This window comes from Callionymus lyra, chromosome 18 (genome assembly GCF_982586985.1).
Source record: "Callionymus lyra chromosome 18, fCalLyr1.hap1.1, whole genome shotgun sequence".
NCBI lineage: Eukaryota > Metazoa > Chordata > Actinopteri > Syngnathiformes > Callionymidae > Callionymus > Callionymus lyra.
In genome coordinates, this window is record NC_141835.1 from 3,063,992 (window position 1) to 3,079,465 (window position 15,474).

General features: G+C 41.1%; 1 protein-coding gene across 1 annotated transcript in view; it reads right to left on the reverse strand.

Annotated features, from left to right (window-relative positions):
- LOC148060068 (ryanodine receptor 3) overlaps positions 1 to 15,474 on the reverse strand; it is a 149,429-nt gene that overhangs the window by 112,477 nt on the left and 21,478 nt on the right. The window contains 11 exon segments of the mRNA XM_087780003.1: positions 200 to 383; positions 4,265 to 4,386; positions 4,442 to 4,606; positions 5,741 to 5,897; positions 6,204 to 6,278; positions 8,125 to 8,218; positions 8,403 to 8,502; positions 10,937 to 11,049; positions 11,185 to 11,263; positions 12,934 to 13,008; positions 13,364 to 13,378. Coding sequence (XP_087636129.1) covers positions 200 to 383; positions 4,265 to 4,386; positions 4,442 to 4,606; positions 5,741 to 5,897; positions 6,204 to 6,278; positions 8,125 to 8,218; positions 8,403 to 8,502; positions 10,937 to 11,049; positions 11,185 to 11,263; positions 12,934 to 13,008; positions 13,364 to 13,378 — 1,179 coding nt within the window.

The following is a 15,474-nucleotide window of genomic DNA, read 5'->3' on the forward strand; positions in this document are numbered from 1 at the left end:
AAGACTGGACGGGAAGTGCCGAAGGTTTATTTTGCAGCTTCTTAGGAAAAGGTCAGGTCAGCCCAGATTAAAGGAATCCGTTTTGACAGCAGTTATCGCACTGCATTGAATATTTCATGACGCTTTCATCACGTTTTTGCTACAGTTACAGTCTTTTGTTTGACGGAGAGGAAACGCTCTCCGTGTTCGCGGCACTCACTTCCTGTTTGAAGAGATTCTGCCGGTTCTTGAGCGAGCGCAGCTTGATTTGTTTCTCCTCGTGCTCCAGCTCGGCGTCGGGAAGCTGGAAGTAAGTGATGAGGTCGTTGAGCGTCTGCAGCACCTCGTCCACGGGCAGAACCACCGCCATGGCCTTGTTCTTGGCGCCCAGGAGGTCCAGATCTCTGAGGAGGCACGAACACAAGCGTTTGACGAGCATATTTCTATATCTCCGCACCATGACTAACGTTATGTTCGGCTCACGGGTTCATCCATGCTGAAACACTGATTTCCGCTGGCGTTCTAAAAATAGCCGGAGTCACACATACACAGCGGCGGGGGGGCGGCGGCGATGTTTCACAGCCGCAGGGGAGGCTGACTGACTCACACCGTTGCCGCCAAGTGTACCACTCATGGGAGACCGGGCCGCTCGGAAACAAATGGGAGCAACCACTTACACGCTCCCTGACTTCCGTGGAAGCGTGACGACGGCGCGGCGACGTTTGCCACTTGACTGGATCGCTGAACAGTCGGAGGCCTGACGACTCACCTTTCACGAGCCAGACAAACGTCAAAAACATGAAGATCCACAGCGAGACTTCCCCGCGGGATTCTGGGATCCAGTTTTTTTTTTGTGTGTGTTTATGTCACTGGCCTGTGGAGATAGTTTGTATTTCACGACTCGATATTAACCGTTTTACGACACGATCGCAACATTTTTATAGTTTCATCCAGACATCTTCCAAACACCAGTGCTGTGTCTCAAATCGCACACTTGTGTACTCAAAGTTAGTATTTTTAGTGCGTAAATGCGTCTCAATTCTTAGTATGTAAATGTAGTGCTCCATACACACTAGATTGTCACTAAAACGCCCACCAAACAAAAAGAGTATGGATCGATGGACACTTTCTACACTAAACGGCTCCATCTTAGTGACGTTGTAAACGGAAGTTTCGTCATATATATATATATATACAGTATATACACATATATATTCATATACTTAGAGGTGCATTTTCAGACAAAAGTAGGAGGATGACACGTCACGGTGCTGATACCGGCGTAAATATCTCAGCAATATTTAGTTTCTCATATTCTTTCTTTATTTCTTCTTCCAAACTTGTAGTAGAAGAAGAAGCTGTCACGTCATTTCCTGTTAGTACGTAGCAGCAGAGTTTGATTTGAGACATACTATCTGTGGAGAATTAGTTACTAGTTAGTACGTACACTATCCTGATGATACTAACTTCTAGTATACTAAGAAAGGTGTGTGATTTGAGACGTACTATCTGTGGAGAATTAGTTACTAGTTAGTACGTACACTATCCTGATGATACTAACTTCTAGTATACTAAAAGAAGTATGTGATTTGAGACATACTATCTGTGGAGGATTAATTACTAGTTAGTACGTACACTATCCTGATGATACTAACTTCTAGTATACTAAGAGAAGTATGTTTGAGACATACTATCTGTGGAGGATTAGTTACTAGTTAGTACGTACACTATCCTGATGATACTAACTTCTAGTATACTAAGAGAAGTATGTGATTTGAGACATACTATCTGTGGAGGATTAGTTACTAGTTAGTACGTACACTATCCTGATGATACTAACTTCTAGTATACTAAGAGAAGTATGTTTGAGACATACTATCTGTGGAGGATTAGTTACTAGTTAGTACGTACACTATCCTGATGCATACTAACTTCTAGTATACTAAGAGAAGTATGTTTGAGACATACTATCTGTGGAGGATTAGTTACTAGTTAGTATGTACACTATCCTGATGATACTAACTTCTAGTATACTAAGAGGAGTAAGTGATTTGAGACATACTATCTGTGGAGGATTAGTTACTAGTTAGTACATACACTATCCTGATGATACTAACTTCTAGTATACTAAGAGAAGGATGTGATTTGAGACATACTATCTGTGGAGGATTAGTTACTAGTTAGTACGTACACTATCCTGATGCATACTAACTTCTAGTATACTAAGAGAAGTATGCGATTTGAGACATACTATCTGTGGAGGATTAGTTACTAGTTAGTATGTACACTATCCTGATGATACTAACTTATAGTATACTAAGAGAAGTATGTTTGAGACATACTATCTGTGGAGAATTAGTTACTAGTTAGTACGTACACTATCCCGATGATACTAACTTCTAGTATACTAAGAGAAGTATGTTTGAGACATACTATCTGTGGAGGATTAGTTACTAGTTAGTAAGTACACTATCCTGATGATACTAACTTCTAGTATACTAAGAGAAGTATGTGATTTGAGACATACTATCTGTGGAGGATTAGTTACTAGTTAGTACGTACACTATCCTGATGATACTAACTTCTAGTATACTAAGAGAAGTATGTGATTTGAGACATACTATCTGTGGAGGATTAGTTACTAGTTAGTACGTACACTATCCTGATGATACTAACTTCTAGTATACTAAGAGAAGTATGTTTGAGACATACTATCTGTGGAGGATTAGTTACTAGTTAGTACGTACACTATCCTGATGATACTAACTTCTAGTATACTAAGAGAAGGATGTGATTTGAGACATACTATCTGTGGAGGATTAGTTACTAGTTAGTACGTACACTATCCTGATGATACTAACTTCTAGTATACTAAGAGAAGGATGTGATTTGAGACATACTATCTGTGGAGGATTAGTTACTAGTTAGTACGTACACTATCCTGATGATACTAACTTCTAGTATACTAAGAGAAGGATGTGATTTGAGACATACTATCTGTGGAGGATTAGTTACTAGTTAGTACGTACACTATCCTGATGATACTAACTTCTAGTATACTAAGAGAAGTATGTGATTCGAGACATACTATCTGTGGAGGATTAGTTACTAGTTAGTACGTACACTATCCTGATGATACTAACTTCTAGTATACTAAGAGAAGTATGTTTGAGACATACTATCTGTGGAGGATTAGTTACTAGTTAGTACGTACACTATCCTGATGCATACTAACTTCTAGTATACTAAGAGAAGTATGTTTGAGACATACTATCTGTGGAGGATTAGTTACTAGTTAGTACGTACACTATCCTGATGCATACTATCTTCTAGTATACTAAGAGAAGTATGTTTGAGACATACTATCTGTGGAGGATTAGTTACTAGTTAGTACGTACACTATCCTGATGATACTAACTTCTAGTATACTAAGAGAAGTATGTTTGAGACATACTATCTGTGGAGGATTAGTTACTAGTTAGTACGTACACTATCCTGATGATACTAACTTCTAGTATACTAAGAGAAGTATGTGATTTGAGACATACTATCTGTGGAGAATTAGTTACTAGTTAGTACGTACACTATCCTGATGATACTAACTTCTAGTATACTAAGAGAAGTGTGTGATTTGAGACATACTATCTGTGGAGGATTAGTTACTAGTTAGTACGTACACTATCCTGATGCATACTAACTTCTAGTATACTAAGAGAAGTATGTTTGAGACATACTATCTGTGGAGGATTAGTTACTAGTTAGTACGTACACTATCCTGATGATACTAACTTCTAGTATACTAAGAGAAGTATGTTTGAGACATACTATCTGTGGAGGATTAGTTACTAGTTAGTACGTACACTATCCTGATGATACTAACTTCTAGTATACTAAGAGAAGTGTGTGATTCGAGACACAGCACAGATCTGTTCTTTTTATTGACAACCCGATGGGTGGAGCTTGTGACAAAGAAAGCAGCTCATTGGTTCATTTTCTAGCTAGTGTGGGACAAACAACCTTTTAAGGTTTTCGTTTTTTTCTTGCAGATTATTTTCCCGTTTTTAATTATAATTAATGTATTTTATGAAACATTTTTCAGGGGTTTTTTTTGTTTTGTCTTTATGTTTTAAATGCTTAAAATGGTTCTTTATTTTGTGCAAATAAAATATCAGTTTTACCACCTTTGACCTTTGGGTAGATCACGATCCAGGTATTTAGTTATGGAACGAATGCAAACACTGTGTGAAACTAAAGTTTTCATTACGGAGAAAGTGTTGAGCTTCACCTGTTGAATCGGTTGAAGAGGCGCGATGTGTTGCGAATGATTCGAGCCGCTCTGGACTCCTCGTGTTGACAGCGTTGCAGGGTCAGACCGTCGTCCATGTGACCTTCGGCGTGCAGACACGCCTACACGAGCAGAGTGAGTGAAGGTCATAGATGTGGGGGATCAGATCTCACTCACTCGTCTCTTCAGGGGACCCAGGCGGCAGGACTTGACATCGGGGGCCTGGTACGAGAGCCAGAGTCCGGTGGCCACGTGCATGACGAAGCAGAGCGAGTCCCCGTATTTAATCTCCGCGACCCCCATACCCTCGATGTCACGCTTGGGGCTCTGCTCCAGCTTCTCCTGGAGATGATTGTGAAGAAAATTCCATCGTCAGCAAATGAATGCATAAATTTGACACCAAGTAAAGTCTTGAACTGCATCTAGTTTCCAAATATCGACTCGATGCTCCAAGAGTTCAGTTTACGTTTCAAGTGACTTTTTAAAAATGTGATTTACGACAATTTAATGCCACTTATATTTAGAATCTTGTTTAATGGCCTTGAAGACTTTTAAGGATCCACGGGATTCAAGTATGTTTGAACGTTAGCTCCAGACAAATATTTGACACAAATACACAGTGTTGGGAAAGTTCACTTTCTCTCTACCTGAACTAGTTCGAAGTTCTTACTTACCGCTAAGTTTATATAAAACATTTCAAAATGTCTCCACTCTGAAAATTAACTTGTTCATATTTCTCTTTTCTATACGTTTCTTAGAGCTTCGTTTTTATATCTATAACAGACGGAAATGTTTTAATCAATTTTACATAAAAACCATAATATTTATTTATCATATATTTGTTGTCAGTATTGTAAAAACAACACAGTGATTGTGTGTGGCATAGAATAGATTAAATGAAAATAAAAATTAAATTAAATCAATAAAAAAAACTCACTTGTACAATAAAGTAGGCATATAAAGTTAATCGTTTTTATGATTTGGATCATCCAGTTTTGAACCCTTAAGAACCAGGTTCACACCGGGGAAGCATTTTTGTCCATTTAGTCCACAGCAGCAGTGATGCGTTCATGGTCCAGACGTGCAGAAATAACAAATACAAAGTGAAGAAATGACATGACCTGGTTTACATGATTACAGGATGAATCATTGTCTCTCTGTCGAGTGTGTCACGCTGCTGTTGATTCAACATTAGTGCTCTTTGTTTTGATGACGTTAGCACTCGTTCACCACTGGTGGCTTTTGTTGCCATATTGGGTGATTTCATGAGATACATTAAGACCCGTTTACAGTGTTTTTAGCTGAGCTAAAACTACACCTTCGCTCAATGAACTTGTTCTGATATAACACTGCACTTCTGCTACTAACACCAGTCAAGGTTGTGTTTTCTGGTGAGTGCAACTAAAGTATCTTCGATGTCTCCTCTACTTGACCTTGAATAAAGTGACAAGCTCGTTCATGAGTGAAGAGTCTTGCCTTCGAAGACCTGAAGCAGAAAGCCGTGGCCACCGTGTCCGACTTCTGGATGTCCTGCAGGACCAACCCGCGGTCGTCCGTCAGGGCCAGGTAGTGACCGGTGGTCAGATGTCGCAGTCGAAAAGGTTGACCCCAGCGGATGTGGCTCCCGCTCCAGCTGCAACACACACATTCGTCTATTAATCCACAGAGACATGCATTTCAGAAGACCTAAAAGACCCCAAAATCTATTGAGGCGTCGATCCTAACATGTCACAGAGGAGTGTCATCTCACTTGCCACGAGACTCTAAAGTGTTATTAACAGCAGGTTACGAAGAAACACTTGCTTTTATCACTTTTCTTATCAAGGATTTGAGGGTTTTGTCAGGACTTCTGGAGGGTTAACACACTTCAGACATCATTAACATCATCGTTTCCATCAAGACGAGGTAAGAAGTGACATTTGTAACACGGAGGACGAACCTGATCCTCAGCGGCTCCAGCCTCCACAGGGACCTGGCATTGGCTCCGGCTTTTCCCGTCTCGTAGTTGACTATCCTGGGGACACCAGAGGAGCGAGTGGGTGTTTTAGTGTCTATGGAGGCTTTTTTGAAAGTCTCAAGGTCGTCCTGTACGGCTGAGACGAGAAGCATCATATCTGCACTCATTGTTCGGTTTCCCTCGCCTGAGGGCATGTGACTGACAAGCAAGAGACAGGTTGACGTGACACAAATAGAAAATTGTAACTGGGCAGGACATGAGCTTTGGAACCATCTCTGTGTTTGATGATCTACTGACTCCTTCAAGAAACATCTGTGTTTGATGATCTACTGACTCCTTCAAGAAACATCTGTGTTTGATGATCTACTGACTCCTTCAAGAAACATCTGTGTTTGATGATCTACTGACTCCTTCAAGAAACATCTGTGTTTGATGATCTACTGACTCCTTCAAGAAACATCTGTGTTTGATGATCTACTGACTCCTTCAAGAAACATCTGTGTTTGATGATCTACTGACTCCTTCAAGAAACATCTGTGTTTGATGATCTACTGACTCCTTCAAGAAACATCTCTGTGTTTGATGATCTACTGACTCCTTCAAGAAACATCTGTGTTTGATGATCTACTGACTCCTTCAAGAAACATCTGTGTTTGATGATCTACTGACTCCTTCAAGAAACATCTGTGTTTGATGATCTACTGACTCCTTCAAGAAACATCTGTGTTTGATGATCTACTGACTCCTTCAAGAAACATCTGTGTTCGATGATCTACTGACTCCTTCAAGAAACATCTGTGTTTGATGATCTACTGACTCCTTCAAGAAACATCTGTGTTTGATGATCTACTGACTCCTTCAAGAAACATCTGTGTTTGATGATCTACTGACTCCTTCAAGAAACATCTCTGTGTTTGATGATCTACTGACTCCTTCAAGAAACACCTGTGTTTGATGATCTACTGACTCCTTCAAGAAACATCTGTGTTTGATGATCTACTGACTCCTTCAAGAAACATCTGTGTTTGATGATCTACTGACTCCTTCAAGAAACATCTGTGTTTGATGATCTACTGACTCCTTCAAGAAACATCTCTGTGTTTGATGATCTACTGACTCCTTCAAGAAACATCTGTGTTTGATGATCTACTGACTCCTTCAAGAAACATCTCAAGACACTTTTATTTGAGTTTTTCCTTGATTCTCTGAGACTCTTGTGTTTGTCTCTGTGTTTTCTTGACCTTTTAAGTATATATTTTATTGAATATTGTTTTGATTGTTTAAGTTCTTTGTGACCCTGGTCTGGAAAAGCTCTATACAAATATAAATGACTTACGGCTCAATATTGTTCAAAACAATAAGACGTGGATCACGGAAAGTTAATATTAGGCCCAAATGAAATAAATACCATCAATAAAATGTGTCCGTTTTCCATGTTTTTGAATAATTAATTATCAAAGTTAAACAATTATAATCACATTCTTTGCATTTGACTTATTAATGGGAACAATTATATTATATTATCTTTGCGAGGAATCCACTTCATAACTGTTGTTATGTAGCTAAAAACGTATTTACATATTCGTGTGCAGGAGTGCGCATGTCTGCTGCAGACGTCTACAGGTGAGCCACAGGTGTGATTGTTGTTTGGTTCTGACCACTTGTTTGATCATATCTGGGTTAGTTAGTCTGGAGACTAAACGCTTTTAATCTTCTTTTATGTTTAGAAGCTAAATCTGGAAACTACTCCTCCCTCCATGGATCTAAAAATAGCAGCAGTCTGGAAGTGTGCCACCACAGACACACAGTGCTGGACCTGGACCTGGACCTGGTACCGTCAGCTGTTGTTGACCCACTTCCAGGGCCCGGGCCTGAGATCCCTGACCCAGGTGTGACCTCTCACCTCTGCTGCTCCTCGCTCTGCTCCGACCCCGGGATGGTCACCACTTCGTCGTGTCCGTGGAACAGTCGCATCACGTGACCTCCCAACAGGTGACCTGCGGGGCAGCAGACCACAGGTGTGAGTCACGACGAGTCATCAGTCACGTGGTCGAGTCTCGACTCAACCTCCCACACGAGGAACAACAACACAGAAGCAATATCCATCTTCTCCCTGCTGGCTCGTCCAGTTCCCTCAGCAGGGACATCTGCAGGTTCTCGTCAACAGATGAGATATCGTACCTTCCTCTATGTTGCTGCCGGAGCAGATGGGATGGACGTTCCACAGCGTCTGCATGAAGGAGGCGTCCACCTGGATGTGTCCACCTGAGATGGACAGGTGCTGCAGGACGACACAGTTATTACCTTGTTGTGTGAGTGACGCTGAATAATAGAGACATGTTTACGATCCTTTATCCATAATTAACTGCACTGTATCCATGAAAATTCATTTATATATTTATATAATAATATTATAATATATATTTATATATAATATAATATAAAAATAATGTATATACATTTATTTATTTATTTTTCTTATTTTTATATCATAGTTCTTCAATAGATTGTTTTAAGTTTCTATAGAATACAATGATTAACTTCACATGCTCAATATATACAGTGTTTATTCATGTTTGTCATGCAATTAAACTTCTGGCCTCTAGATGGCAGCAATCATTACTTCCTCCACAGCTAAAGAAAGAGTAAACTACTGGCGATAACTGAGGACGAGAGGATACAGTGAGTCCAGCAGCTTTTAAAGCTGATGTTTGGGCATATTTTGGTTTAAAAACAAATGAAAGCAGTTACGACTGAGGACGAGAGGATACAGTCGACTCCGGCAGCTTTTAAAGCTGATGTTTGGATATATTTTGGTTTAAAAACAAATGAAAGCAGTTACGACTGAGGACGAGAGGATACAGTCGACTCCGGCAGCTTTTAAAGCTGATGTTTGGGCATATTTTGGTTTGAAAACTAATGAAAGCAGTTAGGACTGAGGACGAGAGGATACAGTCGACTCCAGCGGCTTTTAAAGCTGATGTTTGGACATATTTTGGTTTGTAAACAAATGAAAGCAGTTACGACTGAGGACGAGAGGATACAGTCGACTCCAGCGGCTTTTAAAGCTGATGTTTGGACATATTTTGGTTTGTAAACAAATGAAAGCAGTTACGACTGAGGACGAGAGGATACAGTGAGTCCAGCAGCTTTAAAAGCTGACGTTTGGACATATTTTGGTTTGAAAACTAATGAAAGCAGTTACGACTGAGGATGAGAGGATACAGTGAGTCCAGCAGCTTTTAAAGCTGATGTTTGGACATATTTTGGTTTGAAAACTAATGAAAGCAGTTACGACTGAGGACGAGAGGATACAGTGAGTCCAGCAGCTTTCAAAGCTGATGTTTGGGCATATTTTGGTTTGTAAACAAATGAAAGCAGTTACGACTGAGGACGAGAGGATACAGTGAGCCCATCAGCTTTTAAAGGTGATGTTTGGACATATTTTGGTTTGAACAACAAATGAAAGCAGTTACAACTGAGGACGAGAGGATACAGTGAATCCAGCAGCTTTTGAAGCTGATGTTTGGACATATTTTAGTTTGAAAACAAATGAAAGCAGTTACGACTGAGGACGAGAGGATACAGTGAGTCCAGCAGCTTTTAAAGCTGATGTTTGGACATATTTTGGTTTGAAAACTAATGAAAGCAGTTACGACTGAGGACGAGAGGATACAGTGAGTCCAGCAGCTTTTAAAGCTGATGTTTGGACATATTTTGGTTTGTAAACAAATGAAAGCAGTTACGACTGAGGACGAGAGGATACAGTGAGTCCAGCAGCTTTTAAAGCTGATGTTTGGACATATTTTGGTTTGTAAACAAATGAAAGCAGTTAGGACTGAGGACGAGAGGATACAGTCGACTCCAGCGGCTTTTAAAGCTGATGTTTGGACATATTTTGGTTTGTAAACAAATGAAAGCAGTTACGACTGAGGACGAGAGGATACAGTGAGTCCAGCAGCTTTAAAAGCTGACGTTTGGACATATTTTGGTTTGAAAACTAATGAAAGCAGTTACGACTGAGGATGAGAGGATACAGTGAGTCCAGCATCTTTTAAAGCTGATGTTTGGACATATTTTGGTTTGAAAACTAATGAAAGCAGTTACGACTGAGGACGAGAGGATACAGTGAGTCCAGCAGCTTTTAAAGCTGATGTTTGGGCATATTTTGGTTTGTAAACAAATGAAAGCAGTTACGACTGAGGACGAGAGGATACAGTGAGCCCATCAGCTTTTAAAGGTGATGTTTGGACATATTTTGGTTTGAACAACAAATGAAAGCAGTTACAACTGAGGACGAGAGGATACAGTGAATCCAGCAGCTTTTGAAGCTGATGTTTGGACATATTTTAGTTTGAAAACAAATGAAAGCAGTTACGACTGAGGACGAGAGGATACAGTGAGTCCAGCAGCTTTTAAAGCTGATGTTTGGACATACAGTATTTTGGTTTGAAAACTAATGCACTGCAAATATATTCTTGTTCCTACAGTATCAATATATACTACAATATAATCACAATATATGGAATTGTTTGTCCCTGTATCGTGATATGTATTGTCTCAAAACGTTTACGAAAATACACAACACAACTAAAGAACATTTTATAGTTCTTTTTAAGATCGCTTGGTTGCAGTTGCAGCAGAAAACCACACACTGATGGAGTTTGTACGACATGTGTTTGAAGAAAAGTAATTATTAAAGAACGGCGACTCACCAGGTATCTCTCCGAAGAGACGCTGACGAGGATGAGGTCGTCACCGATGCGAACCTTCTCTCCCTCCGACCTCTGTTTGGAGGCTGGATGGATCGTCCACCAACACGCCTCACCTGCGAACGTACGACACACACCTGAGATGATAACACCGACATGTTATCTCAGGATCAGTCGTGACTGAGATGCTGCAGACGCTCATCATGAAGTCTCAGGAGGAAAGCTGATGATGAAAGCGATAAAAGCCTCACCTGTGGAATCCTCCTGCAGGCCGACATCAAACGACAACTTATCTGTCTGTGACCTCGACGTCTTCAAACAGGCCAGATACTGCGACACACACATCACACACTGCGTTAGTGACTCACACATGTGTAGCCAGAGTTTTCGGGCAAATTACCTCAAAATAGAAAACCATTATTTATGACTTATTACTCTCATTTTAAAGTCAGTAACTACATTACAATAATACTATATTTTAAAGACAGTTGAGTTTCATATTACCTTCCCAAAAGTATTGTTTTGGTCATTCGGCTGCATTTATGACTCACGACACAATAATATTGTGACAGAGATACAGTCACTTTATAACGTTTAACACTTGAAATATATAGAGCTACACCCTTTTTTATTGTTTATTATAATTTAATTACTTACTTACTTACTGTGTTCTAACTAGAATATGAGGAGAGATTCAGGCTACATGCAGACTTCGAACAAATATATCAACATATAGCATGAAGCTAATAACATTGCTAATGTAGCATGCTAGGCTAACAAGGTTGCTAATGTTGCACGCTAGGCTAACAAGGTTGCTAATGTCGCACGCTAGGCTAACAAGGTTGCTAATGTTGCACTCTAGGCTAAAAAGGTTGCTAATGTTGCACGCTAGGCTAACAAGGTTGCTAATGTCACACGCTAGGCTAACAAGGTTGCTAATGTTGCACTCTAGGCTAAAAAGGTTGCTAATGTTGCACGCTAGGCTAAAAAGGTTGCTAATGTCGCACGCTAGGCTAACAAGGTTGCTAATGTTGCACTCTAGGCTAAAAAGGTTGCTAATGTCGCACGCTAGGCTAACAAGGTTGCTAATATAGCATGCTAGGCTAACAAGGTTGCTAATGTAGCACGTTAGGCTAACACGGTTGCTAATGTCGCATGCTAGGCTAACAAGGTTGCTAATGTTGCACTCTAGGCTAAAAAGGTTGCTTATGTTGCACGCTAGGCTAACAAGGTTGCTAATGTCACACACTAGGCTAACAAGGTTGCTAATGTTGCACTCTAGGCTAAAAAGGTTGCTAATGTCGCATGCTAGGCTAACAAGGTTGCTAATGTCGCACGCAAGGCTAACAAGGTTGCTAATGTTGCACTCTAGGCTAAAAAGGCTGCTAATGTCGCACGCTAGGCTAACAAGGTTGCTAATGTCGCACGCTAGGCTAACAAGGTTGCTAAAACTTAAATACGTCTTAAAACACTTCAACTCCTTGATGCATTACACAAAGTTACTTCTTTACTTTGTCATTTTCAGAGAGAAAGACCTCGAACTATTACTATATTACTATACTATATATTTTACTCTCAAATATATGACGACCTTCGAATTGTTTACACGCCAAACAGGAAGTAAACATTCATTTTTTCTTTCTTAGCTACTTCCCACGTGGAGGTAGATTTGTTTTCTTTATTATTCAATTTTAAAACTTGCTTCAAATCTACTGAAATATCTTCCTTCACAAAAAGTGTTTTTGTTTCGGTTCTGGACCATGAAGCAACTTTTTGAAAATATTTTATAATCTTTAATGAATTTAACTGATTACTAAAGACACCATTGACCTTCATATTCTCGTGGGGTAAATTAGTAGGAAATGTCATTATTTAAAATGAAATGTAAGGCACGTTTTATGAAACATAATATATATTTTACCATATTAACATGTTTTGTATGATCTAGTAATTCCTGGAACTACATCAAAAAGTACTACAACAGTCCCAGTGTTCCTCACCATGGAGCTGAAGGAGTGGCGCAGCTGGATGGCGTGTCCGTACAGGAGCGTCTTGTGTCCGCCGCTCTGCGCCGCCTGAAGACAGATTCCAAACGTGTTAAACATCCCTTCGACCTCTGACCCTTGACCTCCTGGCTCAACGATGATGACCTCCAGCTGTACTCGAGGGAGGCGTGAGCGACACCCCCCCGGAGAGACATGCAAAGTGATCTCAAAGTGATCTCAAAGTGATCTCAAAGTGATCTCAAAGTGATCTCAAAGTGATCTCAAAGTGATCTCAAAGTGATCTCAAAGTGATCTCCCGTATCCCGGATACGAGGGTCATCTTTCCCGCACTCTGGCTACAGGAACGCGGGAAAGATGCTACATCTACGGTCGGATGATGGATGGACGACGCTGTCGCTGTCATCATCGTCGTCGCGCCGCTTACCTTTCGGATCAGCCTCTAGGATGCATTGAGGTGAGAAAGAGGGTCATTATTCTCTCTGCTGACCTTTGACCTTTGACCCGTCGCACCAGGGTCGCACAAGATCAGTCGGCGCGGAAAGACTTTGATCGTTTTTGTCGTTTTTTAACCGACATATTTCAGACTTTTACAGATTTCCGTGACGTTTACCAGCGAGTGATTGAATTTAACATTTCAAATGTTGAAACTTTGAATTATTTATGTAGATTTTTCTAAGAATAGTTTTGAATTATATTATAATTGTTTACATTGAAAGGTTACGTTTGTTTTCTTTAATAATTTAATTAAATAACTTCTATGTTAAAAGGTTGAATTTGGGTTTTTTTATATAGTTTAATAAAACTCATCATGTGATCGTCCACGGGTCGCGTGATTGGCTGAGAGTTCGATCCAGTAGCTCTTTGCTCTGTTGGTTTTGTCTGATCGTTTGTACTATCAAACCAACATTTATATGTTGAAGTTAAAAGACTAAGAATTAATACATATTGAATATAGAAAAAAATCTTAACGACTAAAGTTAGAATATCATAGTAAATGAAAAAGAAATAAGAATTATTTTTTAAATGTTAAATAATAGTATTTAATTAATAAAATAAATAAAAAATTCAATATATCAAAATAGTCAATAAATGAAATAAAACCTTTCAATATAGAAATGATTTAATTTAATTATAAAAAGAATAAAGCAAACAAATGAAGGATAAATCTTTTTAACCAGTGAAATGTTAAATCAAGATCACACTGAAAACAAGTCGAAGCAGGTTCTGACGGAGAGGAAGATATTTTTGTTTTCTCTCCACCGATCTAAAGCGTCCCTGATCCAGACCGCTGTGGTTCCAGGTCCAGATCCCAGCTGCTGGTCCTGCTCAGAGCAGCTCCTCCACGGCCGACATGTTCCCTCCTTGATTGGCTGCCGGGACCGTCGTCTTCGCTGCAGTTGCTGTGCAGAATCTGTGCAGAATCTGTGGGCTCGCGGGTCGGCGCCGCTGAGCTCGTCCAACACATGCTGCTGCAGCGAAGCTCTCTGGACGTATGGAGGTGAGACGCCGGGATCTGATCCGGGATCTGCCTGAACACGGGAGGCCAGTCCTGGAATCAATCATGACCTTTACAGCGTCTCACCCCCTGCTGTGAGACCATCTCTCAGCGTGAAGATGCTTTTCATAGAAAATATAACAGAGATTCTGCCTGAACAAACCTGTCCCAGCTACACAGGGCGATAGAACGGAGTCTGTCCCAGCTACACAGGGCGATAGAACGGAGTCTGTCCCAGCTACACAGGGCGATAGAACGGAGTCTGTCCCAGCTAAACAGGGCGATAGAACGGAGTCTGTCCCAGCTACACAGGGCGATAGAACGGAGTCTGTCCCAGCTACACAGGGCGATAGAACGGAGTCTGTCCCAGCTACACAGGGCGATAGAACGGAGTCTGTCCCAGCTACACAGGGCGATAGAACGGAGTCTGTCCCAGCTACACAGGGCGATAGAACGGAGTCTGTCCCAGCTACACAGGGCGATAGAACGGAGTCTGTCCCAGCTACACAGGGCGATAGAACGGAGTCCGTCCCAGCTACACAGGGCGATAGAACGGAGTCTGTCCCAGCTACACAGGGCGATAGAACGGAGTCTGTCCCAGCTACACAGGGCGATAGAACGGAGTCTGTCCCAGCTACACAGGGCGATAGAACGGAGTCTGTCCCAGCTACACAGGGCGATAGAACGGAGTCTGTCCCAGCTACACAGGGCGATAGAACGGAGTCTGTCCCAGCTACACAGGGCGATAGAACGGAGTCTGTCCCAGCTACACAGGGCGCTAGAACGGAGTCTGTCCCAGCTACACAGGGCGATAGAACGGAGTTTGTCCCAGCTACACAGGGCGATAGAACAGAGTCTGTCCCAGCTACACAGGGCGATAGAACGCAGTCTGTCCCAGCTACACAGGGCGATAGAACGGAGTCTGTCCCAGCTACACAGGGCGCTAGAACGGAGTCTGTCCCAGCTACACAGGGCGATAGAACGGAGTCTGTCCCAGCTACACAGGGCGCTAGAACGGAGTCTGTCCCAGCTACACAGGG